Source organism: Lutra lutra, chromosome 12 (assembly GCF_902655055.1).
Source record: "Lutra lutra chromosome 12, mLutLut1.2, whole genome shotgun sequence".
NCBI lineage: Eukaryota > Metazoa > Chordata > Mammalia > Carnivora > Mustelidae > Lutra > Lutra lutra.
In genome coordinates, this window is record NC_062289.1 from 27561309 (window position 1) to 27581815 (window position 20507).

A 20507-nucleotide genomic window follows, 5' to 3' on the forward strand; every position below is an offset into this window, starting at 1 on the left:
CGTGGACAGCCAGCTCTAGCGTCCTGTCTCTCCCACCTCTCGTGTCGCGCTGTCCCTCCTCCGCTCACTCTGACGGATCTGCAGGCCCGCAGCTCCCCAGGGATGCCAGTTAAAGGGGCTATTGAACTGAATGTGTCTCCAGATTTGACACTTGCACAGCAAGTGCTCCTGGTCCTCAAAACTGCCAGGCTGTTTGCCTTAGACTTTGCATGACAACCTCTCCTTTGGTGTTTACCTTTACGGGCTTGGTGGGATAAACCTAAAATCCAGTATAATTGACCCATTGACCCCATAGGTGGTCTCCCTTCTATTCATCTGCCCACATGTGCTTCTCAAGCGGTTGGGCCTCAGGGTGACCCACACACCCTTCCGCCCTGCCTCTGCCTCTCCCGGAGCTGGGGGTGCTGGCATCCTTCCCCAGCTCTTGCCCCTACCAATGGCTTGGGCCTCCGTGTCTGGTTAGTCCACAATTTTGATCAACTCAAATGGTCAGTGCGGTTCAAAGACCGCTTGGGAAGAGCCACAGTCACAGGATGGAACATTACACACCAACGGGTCCTGTCCTTGGTCCATCTGCTGCAGTAAACAGATTGGCCCAAGGCCCTATGGCTCTTCAGTGGCAGGCTTGTCCATACCCCAGGTCCTCTGGACTCCCAGCTGGGACTCCCTCCACAGTGTCACGTGTTAGTCCCGATGAGGAGATCGCCGCTGGTGCTCCCAGCCTGCACCGCCGGCCCTGGTAGGACAAGGAGACAGAGGCCCCTGGAGACGAATTCAGGGATGGCAAGAAGCTTGGTCTGTCCTTCCCTTACCAGTTAAAACTCGACAGTCAACCAACATTTATGTGGCCGCCAACTACAATTGTTATGATAAATATCATTCTGCTCCTTAAAAGAGTAAGACGGGGGTGCCTGGGTGGCTCAGTCGTTAACGGCTACCTTAAGCTCAGGTCATGATCCCAGGGTTCTGGGATCAAGCCCACATCGGGCTCCCTGCTCAGTGGGAAGCCTGCTTCTCCCTCTCCCACTCCCCCTGCTTGTGTTCCCTCTCTCGCTGTGTCTCTCTCTGTCAAATAAATAAATAAAATCTTAAAAAAAAAAAAAAAAGTCAAGTCCCTAAAATAATCATACCTATTCTGCTGTAAGGGTATCATATCCCAAACTTTCAGGGAGAGCCCAGCTTTCAGTGAACAAATATTCTGTCTTGGGATCCCCACGAATAGAGTAGTGTTGATCGGACCAGATTCCCTGATTGGGACACCAGAATGACCATGACTTTAATGCAAAGCAGGAGATAAAAAGTCTTGAGTTAAAGTACAAACAAAGGTTGTGGCGGTAAGCTGTGTCTCACGGGGCACCAGGGGGTCCCCTGGGGAGGGTTTTGCCCGGAGGGGCAGGGAGGAGGACTCCTGTGGGCAGAGGAGGAGGGGCTGGAGTGTGGGGCACAGACGCGGAGTAGCGCTGGGCCAGAGCATGGGGTTTAGCAGACTGAGAAGTGGGAAGTAAATTAGGGAGGTGGGTGTGGGCCGGGTCTCTGCAGATCTGATCATAATAAGCCATCAGAAGTCTTTGTTGGCCAAGGTGGAGCAGTGGTCTGAGGTGGTGATGAGGGAGTAGGGGGGTATGGGTGGGCTCAAAGGAGAGGAGGTACAGAGGAAGAAGAGAATGTTAGGGCGTCACCATTCAAAGGCTGACATTAACAGTTATTTATATTATTTGACACAGTTTTTCAGTATGATGACTGAGAAACCTTGAGCCTGAGGGGAAGGATAGCCTCACGACAGAAAGAAAATCTCACCTTTCTTTGGTGGGCCTCAGTTTCCCCCATAGAATACTCTCTCGCTCTTCCATGAGCCTGGATCTTCCCTGCTAACTCCTAGATGCTGAGATTTGTTTTAAAGTCAGTTCATAAGCTCTGAAAGTCTTCTTTCTTTTTTTCTGCTGTGTTGAAACTTACCTGTCCTTTGCCCTATAATCTTAGAACTCTAAAAGGGAGCCACAGTTCAGCAGTGGCTCTGGGGAGTTGGTGACGGCTGCTCCCAGGTCATGGGCCACTTCTACCAGATTACCTATGTGCATTTTTAAAGGGAAGACTGAAAATTCCTTGAAAGCAGAGACATGTTTTACGTGCGCTGCCGGCCGTTGTGGCTGGCACACAGCGGGAACCTTCTGCGGCCCCCTCCGATTGTGCGAATCCTGGGCACCTTGGCACGTGGGTGAGAGGGAGGAGACCCATCCCCCTCCTCACGCCGCTCCATGTGTGCGGGAGGGTTCACTTTTGCACAGAACAGGCCTCTGTTCCAGTCAGTTCATATGAAATTGGTGGACGTTCTTCCAGTACAGAGCGGGGAGAGCGGTTATGAATCGCAGCTGGCACGCCACATCCGTCTAAAAGCTGCCGACCCCAGGCCCCACTCCCTGGGCTCACCCACACGTGTTTACCCCAGGGAGCAGTGGGGGTGCGAAAATGGAAGCCCCAAGGCCCTGGATCATTTGAGAGTGTTTGTGAACCGCAGTCAAGAACAGGGAAGAGATGACCCTGCTTGGCAGCTCCATCTTTTCCTCTTCTCCTTTGGGACAGTGGAACCTTCCTGGCTTTCTCCATTGGCTGGTCTCACCTTATGACTCCGCTGTGTCCTTGGTGCTGCTGAAGACAGTGGGCTCCAGCACGGACAGGCCTCACCTCCCCGGGGGCTCGTGAGCCCAGCTTTCCCTCTCACCTCTGAGAAGGCAAGCCCTGCCCGTGGGCTTGTCTTCTGAGGGAGGGTATGGCCCCAGGAGATAACGTTCTTGTTTTTTATTCGGTCATTGCTTCTGTCTGTCCGACTGTCTGTCTGTCTGTCTGTCTCTCTCTCTCTCTCTCTCTCTCACACACACACACACACACACACACACACACACATACACTCTCTCTCTCTCTCTCTCTAGGCGTGTGCTTCTCTCAGTCATGGGGAAGGGGATTTCTATCTCCCCAGTCTTCTACAACATTCTCTGCCTTAACAACAGAATCCGTGAAGCCAAGCTCTGGTAGGAACACCGACAGACATTTTCTTCTGTTAAAAAAAAAAACATTCCTGGGGCGCCTGGGTGGCTCAGTGGGTTAAAGCCTCTGCCTTCAGCTCAGGTCATGATCTCAGGGTCCTGGGATCGAGCCCCACGTCGGGCTCTCTGCTCAGCGGGAAGCCTGCTTCCCTCTCTCTCTGCCTGCCTCTCTGCCTGCTTGTGGTCTCTGTCTGTCAAATAAATTAAAAAAAAAAAAAAAAGAAAAGAAAACATTCCTGAGATATCCTGAATTCTTCCAAGTAACTCCTTGAAAACTCAGAGGTGTCTGGGCAGGTTGTGAACAGAAATGGGAAAGCTGCCCCCTCCTCCCTTAGAAGGGACCCTTGGGTATGCCCCTCTGAGCAATAGCGGTCAGAAGTCAGCCCAGGACCCCCGTCAGCAGAGGCCAGAAATGCTTTTGGGAGAAGCTGTGCCCCCTCTCCCTGGCTAGTCTCTCCATACATTGGTCATTTCCTTCCCTGCCTCCACCTCTCCGCTCCTTCCCGCTGTGAGGTGCTCCCAGATATTCAGCTCTCGGGGAGCCAGCCTCCTCCAGCTTCATCCTGCAGACCTGGCGGCCACGAATTTTCATAGATGATTGTTTACACATTGTAATAAGCACCTGGAAAATTTTTAGAACTGTCCATGGACTTTTATACTTTCTGTACCAGTACTTAAATCTGTATCTTCTCTCTCAGCCTTTCTTTGTATTCAGTATTTTTGGAGAATCTAGTTTTAACATCTTGGTTGTTATTCAAAAATTTATGTTTCAAATATCACCTCTTTCCTTTGTGATTCAGCTAGTTTTGTCCTGGGGAGGTGTTAAATGGTGCCCATTCTATTTTTCAGACTAGCTGAACTTCTCAGGTCAGGAATTTCCATCAGACACCAGGCCAGTAGAAGGCCCTTTGTGGATGACAGCTCCGTGGGCTGGGAGGGTGCTGCTCTGGCTCTTGAAACCGTGGCTGGCACACTTGTCTGTGTGAACATTTAAATACAGAGATGGTGAAGCTGTACATCTAGGTTTATTAGTAGACTCGACAGCCTATCTGATAAACTGGGTCCTATCTTCCTTCACTTTGCTTTTCCAGCTCTGTGAGTGTCAGAGTAAGGGGGATAGGAGGCAGACCTTTGTTATTGACTCCCCAATCTCCCCCTAACATGGAGATGAAAGACACAGAGAAATGTGCAGACAGGAGAATTGGGAGAGGCTGGACTTCAGTGGCAGAAGTCTCTCTGGGCTGTGCCACCGTGGTCTCCAGGTACTCAGCTTGAGAGTACAATCAAATTGGCAGGCTCTGAAGGGTGACTCACACCAACCAAACTCACAAGGGCCTGATTTATAAACCGAAGCCTGAATGTTGATTTATCGGAGAAGAGAAGCCTGGTAGGACAGTGGCTTCTAATCATTCACTCAGGCCACTGGCTCCCCTTAATGGGTTGTGTCCTCAGGAAGACAGTCCTTGGCCCAGAAGTTTCCCTGAACTTTAATGAACACGGAATTAAAACAAGGTGAGATGACTTAGGCAGCACACCATAGACACTTTGATATTAGGAGATGAGTCTTTCATTGAAATCAGAGCCCCTCTCTCTTGGGCAGTCTTGGGACCACCTGGGCAGACATGTCCACTTTCCCTGCACAGAGCTATGAATGGAGGACATGTTCTAGTGATGGACCAGTGTGCTTATCTTAGAGTGGGTTTTCAGTTGGCTTCCTGGGACATTTGGGAAGGTCCCTCAGCTCCTGAGAAACTCTGAAAGACACCCTCCCCCCCGCAACCCTTATCTGTAGCCTCACCAGCCTACCTCACATTGTGAGTGCCCTGGAGAAAGCTTCATAGATGGCCGATTCCGTTAGTCTCCCTGTCCATGGCTGATGTCCATGGCTCATAGTTCTCCTTGCATGGACTGTGCTTCTCATCAAGAAGGTTAGGATCCCAATCTTCATCAGGTGGGGAAGGTGATACTCTTGTTGAAGTCTGCAAATCTAGGCTTCACGCTCGGGTCTCACAGGCTACATCCTGCCAGATTTCCTGCATTCAGTTTTTTAAATGATCTGCAGCGGAAGAGGGAAGAGTGATTCAGTTGTTCAAGTGGGAAGTCATTACCAGTCATCGTCACATGCCTCTCAGTCCTTTTGCCAGGTGTGTCCTTGTGAGAAGCTTTGTAGGGCCACTAAGAAGGTGGGAGTGTATTCTCTCTCTCTCTCTTTTTTTTTTTTTTTTTTGTTAAGTTTTATTTGTTTGTCAGAGAGGGAGAGAGAGAGAGCACAAGTAGGGGAAGCAACAGGCAGAGGGAGAAGCAGACTCTCCGCTGAGCAAGGAGCCCGATTCAGCACTCGATCTCAGGACCCGGGGATCATGACCTGAGCTGAAGGCAGACGCTTAACCGGCTGAGCCACCCAGGCATCCCGAGAGTGTATTCTCAGAATTCACTCAGGTGGTGGACGGATTCGATCACCAGGTGAGCCCTCCATGACCCTGGTCATCCCCTCCCTCTCTTCTCCTTCCCAGATTATCATTGAAGATATTGGGAACAAAAGGAAATATGACTTCCCTCTTAACCGCTGGCTGGCCTTGGACGAAGACGACGGCAAAATCCAAAGGGATATCTTAGTGGGCGGAGCTGAGACCACAGGTAGAACTGAAGAAAGGGGAGGCCCAACTGGTTGACACTTCGGTTTCTGCCCGAGGCTCCCTGTTCTTGTGCATGGGCCTGGAGGCTGGCGATCGAGTGGGAGCCAGCCACTCCTCCTGCTCTTGAAAGTCTTCTGTCCCTTTGGGCTGGAACCTGGGGCTCTGCTGTTGCCAGAGGAAGTGGGGAGATGCCCCTGAGCAAATACTAATGTCCCAGGGCAAAAGAGGTTATCCACTGCATACAGCCGGGATGTGAACTCCTATTCCATTGGACGTTTATGAGGATACGGATTGGCCCTTAACTCCTCCTACTATTGAGTGCTTACTATACGCCGGACTCTCTGCTAGGCACCTGACCCACTTCAGCTCCTTTAATCCTCACAGTGACTATAGCATAGGAACTGTTACCTCTCCCATTTCACAGATGAGCAAACTGAGTCACATAGCTGTTAAGAGACCTGTCCAAGGTCACAGCTTGTAAGTGACAGATCCAGGATTTGATCTGCCACCTATCTCTACCCTGTATGAGTTCCACAGAAAACCTACAACTCCCTGCATGGGAGGTCATGGATGTTTGAGAAAGTCAGGGTTGTGAATGTGCACACCTGAGAGCATGCTCTGCTACAAAGCCTCCTGTTGCCCACCACTGCACAGAGAATATGTCCAAGTTCTGGGGCACCATGTGCAAACTGCCCAGGGTGCAGCTCCAGCTCTCGGGAGCATCTTTCAGCATCTTATCTCCCCACTTCCACTCCCCACCCATCCCCCCACCTCATCCATACACTTGTCCCTCTTTCCTGAACCTATGCCCAATTACCCCCCTTCCACCTCATCGACCTGTCTTCTGCTCAGCTGCCCCCCACTCTCCTCCCCTACCTCAGACATGCCTTCCCCTCCCTTTCCCTCCCTGCTGGCCTTACTCTTTCTCTCTCTTTATCTTTAGAACATCTTTCTCCTCAGACTATGATGCCATTTCTCTTTCTCTCTGTGCTACCCGCCACTCCCTTTGAGTCCTCCCTCCTTCCTGTGGGTAGGACATGCCCTTCCTTTGCCCTTGACTATGACTGCTCTCAGGAAATCCAGGGTGCCCCTGCTCCAACACCTTTCAACCTCACACATCATTTGTAACTGCAGCTTGCAAAGTATTTACTTAAAAACAGATACCAGAATGGGTCTGCTATGACCCCCTTAACCATGTTACTCTTCCTTGCCCCCAGTGGTAGAGAGCAGAAGAAATGACCACCGAGGGCTGGGGATGGCTGGTAGCCTGGGCCATGGGCGGACATCCCGGGTCTGTGTGTTTTGGAGAAGTGGAGCTGGAGACCCCCTCTTTGAGGGCAGGGGTCACCTTCCCCATCTTCATAGTCTCTCTGAGGCCTTGCAGGTAGTAAGCACTCAATCAGCGTTTGATGAACAGAGGGGGGTGTAAATGTCTAAATGAGGGAGGCATCTGCGAAGCCACACGTGCTAGCTCCAAAGAAAAGCTGGGATTTTCATTTCCCTGGGCTCTGGGTGGAGGGCTGTGTGCAGGCTCGGGAGAACTAACAAGGACTAAAGGGCCATTGCCTTCGACTCCAGAACATAATGAAGGGAGTCCAGACCTTAGCAGAGTTTCCTGTCCAGATGCTTGTCTTCAGTGTTTCCTCTTACTCAGCCCCATCCCAGAGCTTAATTGTCCTTTGCTGGTGCTTGCCCAGAACTTCATGTCCTCATCTTGCCTCCTGAGTGACCAAAACCCCACAGGGCCCAACTACAGTGTTCTCTCCTTCCCTCATTCTTCCCTCATCCCACCATGTCAGGTAGCCAAGGAGGACACTAGTGCCCTCTATTAAAAGTTGTTTTCTTTAAGTTACGAGCAAAAGACCAAACAAAATGAATCAGATAGCCCCGGACATAAATCTCCATTAATGGAGTTGGCTGTTATAATTAAATCAGACATAACAGAATTCATCCGGTAGCTATTAATAATAGGCACATGGTAATTAATGTTAATAGCAAGTACTATTCTCAGCCAACTCAAATTCTGCCTTCTCTTTGTCAGTTCTTATAATCAGGGCTGGCAGCTTTTCAGAGTAATCCCTGCAGTTTATTCTGAAACTCAGATGCATGGACACACAAACTCTGAAAAAGATGACGTGAAGCGGAGAGGGGCACTGGATGTCATCTGGGGCAGGAGGACAGGGAGGAATGAGGATGTATGGAGGAGGGAGGGCCTACGGAGGTTGGAGCTGGTGGGGGGTGGGGTGTGGATTTTGTAACCAGCTGGCACTTTCTCCTCCCCTGTGGCTTCTACACCAGCTATCTCGTATGTGGTCACCGTCTTCACTGGGGATGTCCGGGGGGCTGGGACCAAATCCAAAATCTACCTGGTCATGTATGGGGCCAGAGGGAATAAGAACAGTGGGAAAATCTTCCTGGAAGGCGGTGTGTTTGACCGTGGCCGCACAGACATCTTCAACATCGAGCTGGCTGTCCTCCTCAGTCCCCTGAGTCGGGTCTCCATCGGGCACGGCAATGTGGGCGTCAACAGAGGCTGGTACTGCGAGAAGGTAAGGGATGCCCCCCGGGGGCTGGGGGCCTTTCCTGATTCAACCCCTCTTCTTTAATTTGCAAGTACAAATGCTGACCTGCTTCCTGCTTCCTACTTACTTTGGACCAGCGACAGAGCACATGGGCAGGCCCTTTCATTGGGCAGTTGGGTTGGTAATGTGACCATCCACCTTGTTTTGCTTATGGTCAGGAATGAGGGCTGTTCTATGCACACATCCAAGGGCCAAACGCAGGTGCTAGCTGGTAATTATAAACTGTCCTGATTCTTGGTGTTGTTTCACTTCAGCTTATAAATCTCCTGGGTGGCTCAGACAATTAAGCGTCTGCCTTCAGCTCAGGTCATGATCCCAGAGTCCTGAGATTAAAAAGAAGTTAAAGCTGAGAATCTAGCAGAGTGAATAGTCAATTCTTGGCTGATAGAAAATTTTGTAGTGTCACAAGAACATTCCTTTGGACATACCTAATGTGAGTGAGTGAGTGACCTAGGCTGGGTACACTTCTGAGTTCTAAACCCATGAGTTGAGAATGTGAGTAGAGTAGAGAAAGTATGGGAAAGAGGTTTGAATGGGTTCAAGCCCAGAAGAAGGTCGTTTATTTTTGTGTTATATTCCAGATATTCATTGCTTTTTATGTGATCAACCTTTTTTCTACAGACAAATAAAGGGAATTAATTTAGTATACCAGTTCATCTGGTTTGGACTGAGATTTTTATGATACACATAAAGAAATACAGTGTTCAAAGAGGGTGTTGTTTGTAGGGGGAAGAATTTGAGATTTGGGCTGATAAATTGGAGGATGGATGATAGCTACTCGGGAAGACTCCTTGGGGGAGGTATTTCTTGATCTAAGATTTAATGAGACCAGCAACAGGAAGAAAAGTGCCATTCCCTGAGAATCCTAATGTAGACCACCTTAGCATGAAGAGGTTGTCAAACATTGTCAGGAGGTCCCAACCAGGGCACCTGCTGCAAGAGACTCATGATCTGCACCACACCCCCTTCCAGGTGGTGATTCTGTGCCCCTTCACCGGCATCCAGCAGACCTTCCTTTGCCGCAACTGGTTGGATGAGAAGAAGGTAGACGGGCTGATCGAGAGGCAGCTCTACGAGATGGTGTCTCTCAGGAAAAAAAGGCTGAAAAGTAGGTGGTGAGGACCCAGAGGCTGGTGTCCTCCCAGACAGGGCCAGCAGAGGCTAGGATGTCAGCCCCCTGGGCAAGAGCTCTGCTGTGAAGGGGTGCACTTCTGCTTCTCAGTTCTCCTCTAAAGAGGAAGGGAATGGGCCCCGCAGGAAGCCCGTCTCTCCAAGGTACAGGCCACACAGAGTTACACAGTCAGCACCATGGCCAGTACCCCCATGACCCCAAACTGAATAACCTGCTGTGATGGGCTAGATGGTAAACGGAATGGTTCAACACAGCGCACTCTGAATATACACAGGGTGCAAAGAGTCAACTCTTTTTCCTATTTAAAACATACTATAGGCTTTTGCCATTAAAAGGATCATTGAGGTACCCTCTTTCAAGCAGCAAGGAATCCTGGGATCCCTAATATTGGCACCTGTTAGAGTGGGTTTCTGAGAGTGGGCCACACTTGTGCATGGTCTGCACTTCAGTCCTAAACACCTTTGATTTGCTTCTTTTCCCCCACTGGTAACATAAAAACTCTTTACTCTTGAAGTCTTTATGGGACAACTTGACGTGTCTTTGCAGAATTCCCTTGGTCCCTGTGGGTCTGGACAACCGATTTGAAGAAAGCTGGTACCAATTCTCCCATCTTCATCCAGATTTATGGGCAAAAGGGGCGGACGGACGAGATTCTCCTGAATCCCAACAACAAGTGGTTCAAACCAGGCATAATCGAGAAATTTAGGGTAGGAAGGAAGTGTAATGGGGGCGGGAGGGAGGAGGAAGGAGGAAGGGATGTAAGAGGTATTTGTCATGAGGATGGTTTTCTAAGCCAGATTTTGAATCAAGTGTGAAGACAAGTGGGTGCTACACAAAATTCAGGCCCCTGCAAGGGGTGCCAGAGTGATCTATTGATTGAAAGGCGTCCGCTTTGGGTCTGGCCCTTCACCTGAATCAGACACTCCAGAGCCAAGCCTGGGGGAAAGAAGCAGATATGGAATTTTCTTCAGGAGCCTAGAAACTTGGGGGATCGTTTTAGAACAGAGACCCTGAGCACATTAGTGTCAAACCGCCTGATCTGAACTGAATTAGAGAGTGAGGAGCAAATTAAAAGGAAAGTATAAATAGTAGAATATTTCAAAAGAAATTTAGCTTTAAATTTCTGATGCGTATATAACAGAGCAAGGCTTGTTTTGCCAACAGAAGTGTGCTCTGACCTTTAGGTGAGAATGATTTGTAATTTTCAGCTGTCTTCCCAGAGCACCCCACTGCTGCTTCTGCTACACACTCACTTTATTGCTCTTCATGTATTTGTCTTCCCGGCTAGACTGCAGGCCCCTAGGGAAAGGGCATGACTGCTGTATTGATCTTTTTGTCTGTTTTAGTGCCCAGTGGGGTCCTGGGCTGTGGACCTGTGATAATTTGCAGGGTTGCCGACGGGTTTTCTTACTGGGAGTTTATTGCTTGGAAGATTTTCTTTATTCTGGATCCTGCTGTGGGTCAGTTATTTTTGTTCGGTTTCGCCAGGCCAGACTGAACTTGGGCACTACACAGCTGTCTCGCCCTCACGTGCTCTTGGTTGCCAGGGCGTTAGAGGATACAGTCTACAAGAGTGGCCTGGAGCAAAGCCATCCTCACTGCTGAAGACTCGGCCCAGAGCGGGTGCCCTCCTGGGAAGGGGTCAGCTGTGAGATAAACACAATTCACTTGACTATGTCCACCCAAACCTTGTCATTTCTCCCTATAGATTGAGCTCCCAGATCTTGGCAGGTTTTACAAGATTCGGGCATGGCATGACAGAAGGAGCCCTGGTTCTGGATGGCATTTAGAAAGGGTGAGGTCTGCCATCCTGAGGTTTGGGAGGTGCGTGGGAGAGGAACCGGTATGGTCCCTTTCTAATGACCATGTCACCTAAGTTTGCCTTTGTGTCCATTGGGAGTGGGGGTGGGTGAGCATGGGTCTCACAGTGAGACCCAAATTTGGACCTAAGACACGGGGACTTCCTGATGGGGAGAGGACCTCCAAATTTGACTGAGAAAATGCTCAGGTGTTCAGAAGACTTGCCTTCTCCCCCAGTCGCCTGGCTGCTAGGCAAGCATGGGTCTCCAGGGAGCAAGAGGGATAGATATGAAATCTGGACCACCTTCCACAAGAGTCATCTCAATGGGATGGCCTTGGCCTCCCTTGGATAAGATAGTAGAATGGTGACCCCAAGGTGTGATAGATCTCTGGTCCACCCTCTTGCTCACCCCAGGACTTCATTCCAGATGACCCTGGTGAACACTCTGACCAAGGACAAGTATAACTTCAACTGCAATCGCTGGCTGGATGCCAACGAGGATGACAATGAGATCGTGAGAGAAATGACCGCCGAGGGCCCGACTGTGCGGAGGATAATGGGCAGTGAGTACTGACCAGTTCTCTATCCCTGGCAAGGCGGTGGAACTCCTAGTTGGCGTGTGCATGGGGGTCCAGCCCATGAGTGGATGGTCTCATTTGTTGTCGCTCATCACACCCCCTCCACATGCCGGTGTGGAGTTAGAAAATTCCCAGCCTTCTGACTGGCTTGTGGGAATCTCTAAGACAGGATGCCAGAGCTCTGTGGTGGTGGGTGTGGGGAAGGAAGGTGACATTTATGGCTCTTCAGGTGGGTGAGGGGATGAGAAGAATCCTCTCCAAGCAGTGCTTCTCCACAGCCTTCCTAACATTAAAGAAATATTCTCTTCAAATTATGCACAAGAGTCTCCCCAAAAGGAAGACTGTATCCAGAAGCCATGATTGGCAGCCCCGGATGAGTCCTCTGTGTCTATTTAAGGCTCGTAGGAGAGGAACTAAGCTTTTAACCTAGGGTCCAGTTTACACATTCTCAGGGCTAAAGGGAGATCATTTTGCCTCTAGATTATAGCGGCAGAAGAGACTGAGGCACAGCACATGTCCTGTCCTTTGCTCTGGCAGACATTACTGAGCAATCACAGTCTTCTCTCTCACTGAGTCTGAAATGAGTTTCAAAGCTCCCTACAGGGCACTCTAAGCAGACGTTAGCAATTGATCTAAGCAGACATTAGCAGTTGATCTAAGCAGACATCAGCAATTGATCGGAACTGGCACTTAAGATAATCAACCCATTTGCTATCACTGTGGCAGTCCTTAATTTTTAAATCATATAGTAATACCACAAAATTACCAAGAATTAAGAATATATAGAAAACAATGTCACTCATCGTTCTAGTAGCTCTTCTCAATATTTGGAAAGCGTCACTCCTCAGATATTTGTACCTCCAGTAGGAGCTCTGTGTGTATTTGTTGAAATGATTTAAATAGAAGTAAATACTCAAAAACATAGAAACCCCACATGGCAAATATCTGTTAAGAGATCGCACCATCTAGTCATCTAATTAGGCAATGCTGGCGATTAGCACTTTCTGTCATCTACTCGATGCTTCTTCGTTTGTAATTAAAAATGTGACCATAGAATATTTGTGTTTGAAGGCCTTTAAAATAGCGTAATGCAGGGGCGCCTGGTTGGCTCAGTTGTTGAGCATCTGCCTCAGCTCAGGTCATGATCCCAGGGTCCTGGGATTGAGCCCCACATCAGGTCCCTGCTCGGTAGGAAGCCTGCTTCTTCCTCTCCCTCTGCCACTCCCCCTACTTGTGTTCCCTCTCTCTGCATCTCTCTCTGTCAAATAAATAAATAAAATCTTTAAATAAATAAATAAATAAAATAGCCTAATGCAACTCAGGAAAACGAGGAGTTCTTGTCCTGATTATACATTTGGAGACAGAGTCAGACCTAGAACAAGGTCTCCCGCCTCCTGTGTGCACAGGGGCTATACTCTGTCTTTTCAGATTGTGTACTATTTTCTGTGGCAGCAAGGTAGCCATCTCCCTGGGAACATGGTAGGTAAGAGGATTCTGCCCCAAACTGAGACTTGATTTAGCAATATAGCCCATTGAGGCAGAAACACTCCTGTTGTCATCGGATCTATCCCTTCATGCGCCAGAACAGAGCCTGCAGATGTGAACCAATGGGGAGGGGGTCTTGAGACCCACCTGCTTCCTTGATCTTTCTAACCAGTTCTCTTGACTTCAGCTCCTCATGTCCTGTTTCTGAAGTTACCTGGTGCTTTCATTCCTCAGCCTTTGCTTTCAAATTTTACAAGTGATAGCTCTGATCAGTTCTCTCTGGTCTTGTGAGTCAGGGATCCTCAAAGTTCCCTGAGTGTTATCACCCAGAGAGCTTGTGGCAACGGAGTACACGGCCCCAAGCCCAGGGTTTCTGACTCAGGAAGTCCAGGGTGAGACTCGGGAATTTGTCTCACACATTTCTAAGTGGTGCTGCTGGTGAGGAACCACTGTGCTAAGGTATTAATCACTTTCCCAGGGGCTGTCAAGCTCCCCAAATCTTGTTGCTGTTATCTGTACTTGTCCCTATTTTTTGTTTGGTTAGTCCTGAAAATACCTGTGTATTGTCATTTTAGTGAGGTTTTTCCAGAAAGAAATCTACCATTTTTACCTAGAATGCCCAAGATGTTCTTTACCTCCATGTCCTCTTTACCTTGACTGAAGCCTGGCCACCCCATTCCTCCAAACCTGTTTTCCCGCCCCACAGACTGTGGGGCTGGTGATGGGGTTTTGCCAGACTCCCTCTGCACTCTCAGACATGGGGCTCATGCCATCTCATGATGTTGCCTCTGCCCCAGGTCAGTCCCATCTCTGGTGTCCTCTGGTTACTTTTTCTTCCACTGAAGGTGGTATAATGTGTCTCTCAGTCATTCTCTAGACCCCCAACTCCTGCCATTGTTCTAAGGCAGTCTATTAATCTGCTCGGGCTCCTGTAACAAAATACCACAGACTGGAGGCTTAAACAACAGAAACTAATTTTCTCACAGTTCTAGAGTCTGGAAGTCCAAGATCATTGTGTCAGCAGGCTTGGGTTCTTATGAGGCCTCTTTCCTTGGCTTGTAGACGGCAGCCTTCTTGCTGTGTCCTCACACAGTCTTCCCTCTGGTTGTCTTGTTTTCTGTGTCCTAATCCCTTCTTATGTCATATTGGATGAGGACGCACCCATAGGATCTCATTTTAGCTTAATCACCTCTTTAAAAACCCTACCTCCATATTGTCATATTCTGAGATACTGGGGGTTAGGACTATTTTTTTTTTTAAGATTTATTTATTTATTTGACAGATTGAGAGACAGAGCACTAGTAGGTAGAGTGGCAGGCTGAGGGAGAGGGGGAAGCTCCCTGCTGAGCAGAGAACCCGATGCAGGGCTTGATCCCAGGACCCTGGGATCATGACCTGAGCCAAAGGCTGATGTTTAACCAACTGAGTCCCCCAGGCACCCTGGGTTAGGACTTGAACATATGGATGGGGACGTGGGGGACATAATTTGGCTGTACCCCAGAGACTTTGATTAGATTCTTTGAGAGCTATCCCTGATAATCTGCATTTTTATCAAGCATACCAAGTAATTTTTTTGCACATCAAAAGTTCAGAGCCTCTGTCCTATTCCTTCCAGTGATTGAGTGAAAATCCCCTCATCCACATCCTGGTCCCAGTACCTCCCTCAGATCATCCCATGAATGAGCAATGCACCCCACCCCTGGCTCAGGCTTCGGCCTCCCAGCCCTCTCATGACCTTGGTGATACTCCGCTCCATCCTGCAACTCCTTATAGCTCCTTCTCCCCAACATTTCTCCTGGCCTGACTCATGGGTGTGTGGAGGATGGATCTTAGAGGCAAACCTATAAGAAGTCATCAGGGGGGAGAAGAAGAGGTACTCAAAGTGGGCAAGAATTAACTAGACTAGAAAGAGGGTGAATTCAAGAGCTATTTTGAACGTGGCTCCGACAGGACTCAGTGAGAGAATGGTGTAGAGACACTGTGGCGAGATGAGCTTTCTGACCACACTTTTGGAGAACCTTCAGGTGAGGTGCCATTTAAGCTTGGTCTTCTCTGAGTAGGGATCTGACAGACAAGGAGAGATGGTGGTAGGAAGGGTGGGGAGAAAGAGTGTATCTGTAGGCTACGTGGGTATATGTGCATATCACATTTTAAACAGTGTCCAAAATGTGAGGCTGTCATAGCTCTTGGTTTTTGTCATCTGTAATACTATCAAAGAGCCATTTTAATGAAAAAAAAAAGTCTCTGGGGAACAGGATTAGATCGAAGGGCTGTCTGTTCTGGCTTTAAATGAAGTTTGATGTCTTCTTAGGGGGGTCCTTGGCAGTACTCTCAAGCCCATGTCAACTTGGATTCCATCTCCCCGATGCTTTATCTGGCCCACATAAATTTCTGTTGTGCTTGGAACACCCCCTTATCCTCACTCACCTCTACAGGAACTTGGATCTCCTTTAGTGTTCTGGATGCTTCTTTGTAACAGTAAAGAGTTGATGGCAAGTCTCACTTCCCCAGCTGGCACCAGGGTATAGTGAATAGCATGCAGGGTTTCCTGGCAGTCCCTTGAGTGGAAAGTCTTGAACTCACATAGAATAAGTACCAATTTAAAACCATTCTTGGGGAACCTGGGTGGGCTCAGTTGGTTAAGTGTCCAACTCTTGGTTTCTGCTCAAGTCATGATCTTGGGGTTTTGGGATCAAGCTCCATGTTGGGCTCTGTGCTCAACACAGAGTCTGCTTGTCCCTTTCCGTCCCCCTCTCCTCTTCTAGCTCTTCCACACACACGCCAACCCCGGCACATGCATGCATGTTCTCTCTCTCTCTCAAATAGATAAAGATAAATAAAACAAAAACTTCTCTAATTTTGAATTCTGTTACTCTGGGTTTACTTCTAAAACAAGAGCCAGTCAAAGAAGCAATTAATGCCATGTCTGACAGCAAGAGGCTTTGAGGAGTGACCTCACTGACTAACACGGCCCGGGGACACAGACTAGACATGTACTGCTTATGATCAGGAGCTCTGTGAGATGGTAGGAGCCACGCTCCCCTGCATTTGCAGCTGAAGTGATTACACACTGCTGATGAGTGGGCAAGGGATCACTGGACTGAACTGTTGAAAAGAGGAGCTTCTTGTTAATCAGGCTGAGCTGTCATTTTTAAATTAAAGTACAAGAGGCTCTGGTAGTTACCCATTTGTTTGAAGTCTTTCACTGCTGGTGACTAACAACACAGTTATTTTTTTTTTAAGATTTTTATTTATTTATTTGACAGAGATCACAAGTAGTCAGAGAGGCAGGCAGAGAATGAGAGGAGGAAGCAGGCTCCCTGCTGAGCAGAGAGCCCAATGTGGGGCTCAATCCCAGCACCCTGGGATCATGACCTGAGCCGAAGGCAGAGGCTTTAATCCACTGAGCCACCCAAGTGCCCCAACACAGTTATTTTTTTGTCTGTGGACTTCCTGCTGGGAACGAGCTTGGGACCCCAATGATTGGTGGGCTGGGAGGGGCCCCTGGAGAAGATCAGGAGCCCTGAGAACTTCCAGCCCAATGGACCTTAGTGCTCCTGAACAAACAGGACTAGAATTTCCAGGCAGAGAGATTGCTGTCTCCCCTCATCAGTTTGCTTCTGGGTATTGCCTGATAGTTACAGCTGAACGAGCAGAGCTGTCCTGCGTCAGTATTAAGAATAAGTGAGGCTCATGTTCCTCTTTTCCTTCTGTGCCTCTCCATTTCAGTACTCAGGCCAGTAGAGGCTCTTTTTCCCTCTTACTGCCATCAGTTCTATCACTGGAAGCTAAATACAAAAGCATCAGCTTCATTTGAAGGCTGAAGGCTGAAAGCACTTAGTGTTTGCCTTTGAGCAATGGTAAGTCTTCTAAGCAGTCAACGTGGGATGCTTTTCTAGTTATTTAAGTAATCTTTAATTTTTTTCAACAGTATTTTGTAGTTTTCAGAGCATAGGCTTCTCCCTTGTTTTGTTAAATGTCTTCATATTTTATTCGTTTTATGCTCTTTTGAATGGAAATGTTTTATTAATTTCCTTTTCAGATTGTTTATTGCAAAAGAATAGACATACAATTGATTCAGGCATATTGATATACTCTACAACTTTGCTGAACTCATGTATTAGTTCAAATAGTTTTGAGTGGAGTCCTCATGATTTTCTGTGTAGAGGATCATGTCATCTGTGCCCAGAGATAGTTTTACTTCTTCGTTTCCAGTCTGGATGCCTAACTGCCTTGGCTAAAACCTCCAGCACTGCGTTGAGAACAAATGATGAGAGCAGACACCCTTGTCTTGTTCCTGACCTTAAAGAAAGCATCCAGTCTGTCACCATTAATTACATGTTCGCTGGGGGTGTTTCATAGATAACTTTATGGGTTGATGAAGTTCCCTTTTATTCCTAGTTTGTTGATGGTTTTCTTATCATGAAAGAGTGTTAGATTTTGTCATGTTTCTTCTGAGTTTATTGAAATTATCATGTTATACTTTTTTTATTCTACTGATGTGATACATTACATTAATTGATTTTTAAAACTTGTATCCTTGGGATAAATTCTACTTTGTCAAGGTGTATAATTCTTTATGTTGCTGGATTTGGTTTACCAGTATTTTGTTGGGGATTTTTGCATCCATATTCAGAAAAGAAATAGGTCTGTAATTTTCTTTTCTTGTGACATCTGTGTCTAGTTTGGTATCAGAGTAATGCTGACCTCATAAAATGAGTTGGACATATCCCCCCCTCCAAAATTCTTTGGAAGAATTTGAGAAGAACTGGTATTAATTCTTCTTTGAATGCTTGGTAGAATTCGATAATGAAGACATTTAAGCCTGAGCTTTTCTTTCTGAGTAGTTCTTTAAAATTACCAATTTGATCTTTACACTTATTTTAAGTCTATTCAGGTATAGCCAGTTCTGGTGGTCATTCTTTTACTTTCAACCTATTTATGTCTTTTAATCTACAGTGTATTTCTGTATATAGCAGATAGATCCATTACCAATTTCGCCAATCTCTGTGCAATAGTATGACTTTTTTTGGTGTGTGACTGCTGACATCTTTGAGGCTATACTACCCCACGCCCTTCTGCCTGACATCTGGGCAGTTTGAAAAGAAGACTGGATATTGCCTCCCTTAGCACTGGTGGAAAGGTCAAGCCATGCAAGAACTGACCCCCTCAATCCCCCCACAAGGGAACTCTTATCTCCTAATCACCATAAAATCACAAGCTAGTCACACCTCCCCGCTTCTCAAGCCATTTTTGGACCTTCTTGGAAATCCACCATACTCTCCCAAGAACTCCTTATTAGGTGCATGATACATCTTATATTCACTCTTGGTACATGTGCGGCATCATCAGCCTTGATATCTGAGCAAACGGGGTGAAAGGACCCATCCTGTCTCTGCAGGATGACAACCACACTCTGCCTTTTGATTGAAATATTTAGTCCATTTACATTTAATGTAATTACTGATATGGCAGGATTTATGAATGCCGTTTTGCTATTTGTTTTTTATGTCTCGTGTCTTTTTTTGTTCCTCTCATTTTATATTGCCACTTTTTTGTGTGTTAAAGAAATATTTTCTAGAATACCATTTTAGTTCCCTTGTTTCTTTTTTTTTTTTAAGATTTTATTTATTTATTTGACAGACGGAGATCACAAGTAGGCAGAGAGGCAGGCAGAGAGAGAGGAGGAAGCAGGCTCCCTGCTGAGCAAAGAGCCCGATGCGGGGCTCGATCCCAGGACCCTGGGATCATGACCTGAGCCGAAGGCAGAGGCTTTAACCCACTGAGCCACCCAGGTGCCCCCTCTTGTTTCTTTTAATATATATTTTTTGTTATTTTTTAATGGTTACCCAGAGAATTACAATTACCATCTTAACTTACAATAATCTAGTTCAGATTAATTCCAACTTAATTTCAATAATACACAAAAACGTTCCCCCAGTATAGGTTTGTTCTCTTCCCCCTCCTTTGTGCTATACTGTCACACAAATTACATCTATATACATTATAAAGCCACCAATGGAGTTTTATATTTATTGCTTATCTGGGAATATCTTACTAGCTCCTTCATTTTTAAAAATAGACTTTATTTTTTTAGAGCAATTTCAAGTTCACAGCAAAATTGTGAGGAAGGTGTAGAGATTTATCATATACTCCCTTCCCTCACACATGCATACCCTCTCCTTTATCATCATCCCCCCAGAGTGATACATTTGTTATAATTAATGAGCCTACATCGATACATTCTTAGCATCCTGAGTTCATGGTTTACTTGTGGAACACTCTTCCACAAGTGTACAGCAGTACATTCTGTGGGTTTGGACAAATGTACAGCAGTACATTCTGTGGGTTTGGACAAATTTATAATGACTTGTATCCATCATTATGGTATTATACAGAGTAATTTCACTGCCCTAAAAAAATCCTCTGTGCTCTGCCTATTTATCTCTTCCTTTCTCTCCTACCCAAACCCTAGCAACCATTGATCTTTTTACGTCTCTATAGGTTTGCCTTTCCCACCCTAACATTTTTTTTAACTTTGTCAAGACCTATAATTCACTGATTTTATTATCACCTTCTCTTATACTCAATTTTCTGTATACATGGCTTGGATTGCATGGGCCACCATTATAACCTACCTCTAAACCTTCCTTTACCTTTTCTGTCCTTATATCTCTCTATCATGCTTTACCTGGATAAACCCTATCCTAGGTAAAGCCAACAAATGACCTTTTCAGTTATTGTAGCCTTGTAGACTCACTGTAGCAAAGCATGCAGCCTTGCAGACTGGTCTCATTTAAAATTCATGACTCAGGGGGTGCCTGGGTGGCTCAGTGGGTTAAAGCCTCTGCCTTCAGCTCAGGTCATGATCTCAGGGTCCTGGGATCGAGCCCCACATCGGACTCTCTGCTCAGCGGGGAGCCTGCTTCCCTCTCTCTCTACCTGCTTCTCTGCCTGCTTGTGATCTCTGTAAAATAAATAAATAAAATCTTTAAAAAAAATTCATGACTCAGTATATCTCAGTTTGTACTCAAAGCTGTCCTACAATTTATCACTGCCCTCCCTCTAGTCCCTATAGTTGTAGTTTCTTGAACCCTAGCAAAACTAGTCCTCTATGTATACTCTTGTCCTTCTTCTTCTTCCTCTCTAAAGAACTTAACTAGTTCTTCTCTCCCGTGTTATCATTTTCTTTTTCTCTATAGGATCATCATCCTCTACATGATCCTATAGTACCTCACATCTTAAACATTTT

The 20507-nt window shown here is 47.0% G+C and overlaps 1 protein-coding gene across 2 annotated transcripts in view; it reads left to right on the top strand.

The window, feature by feature from the left end:
- LOXHD1 (lipoxygenase homology PLAT domains 1) overlaps nt 1-20507 on the top strand; it is a 154144-nt gene that overhangs the window by 47961 nt on the left and 85676 nt on the right. For both annotated transcript variants that reach the window (XM_047697662.1, XM_047697663.1), the window contains exons 7-12: nt 5555-5678; nt 7976-8226; nt 9232-9367; nt 9938-10098; nt 11100-11186; nt 11620-11755. In XM_047697662.1, coding sequence (XP_047553618.1) covers nt 5555-5678; nt 7976-8226; nt 9232-9367; nt 9938-10098; nt 11100-11186; nt 11620-11755 — 895 coding nt within the window. The remainder of the gene's footprint in view (nt 1-5554; nt 5679-7975; nt 8227-9231; nt 9368-9937; nt 10099-11099; nt 11187-11619; nt 11756-20507) is intronic.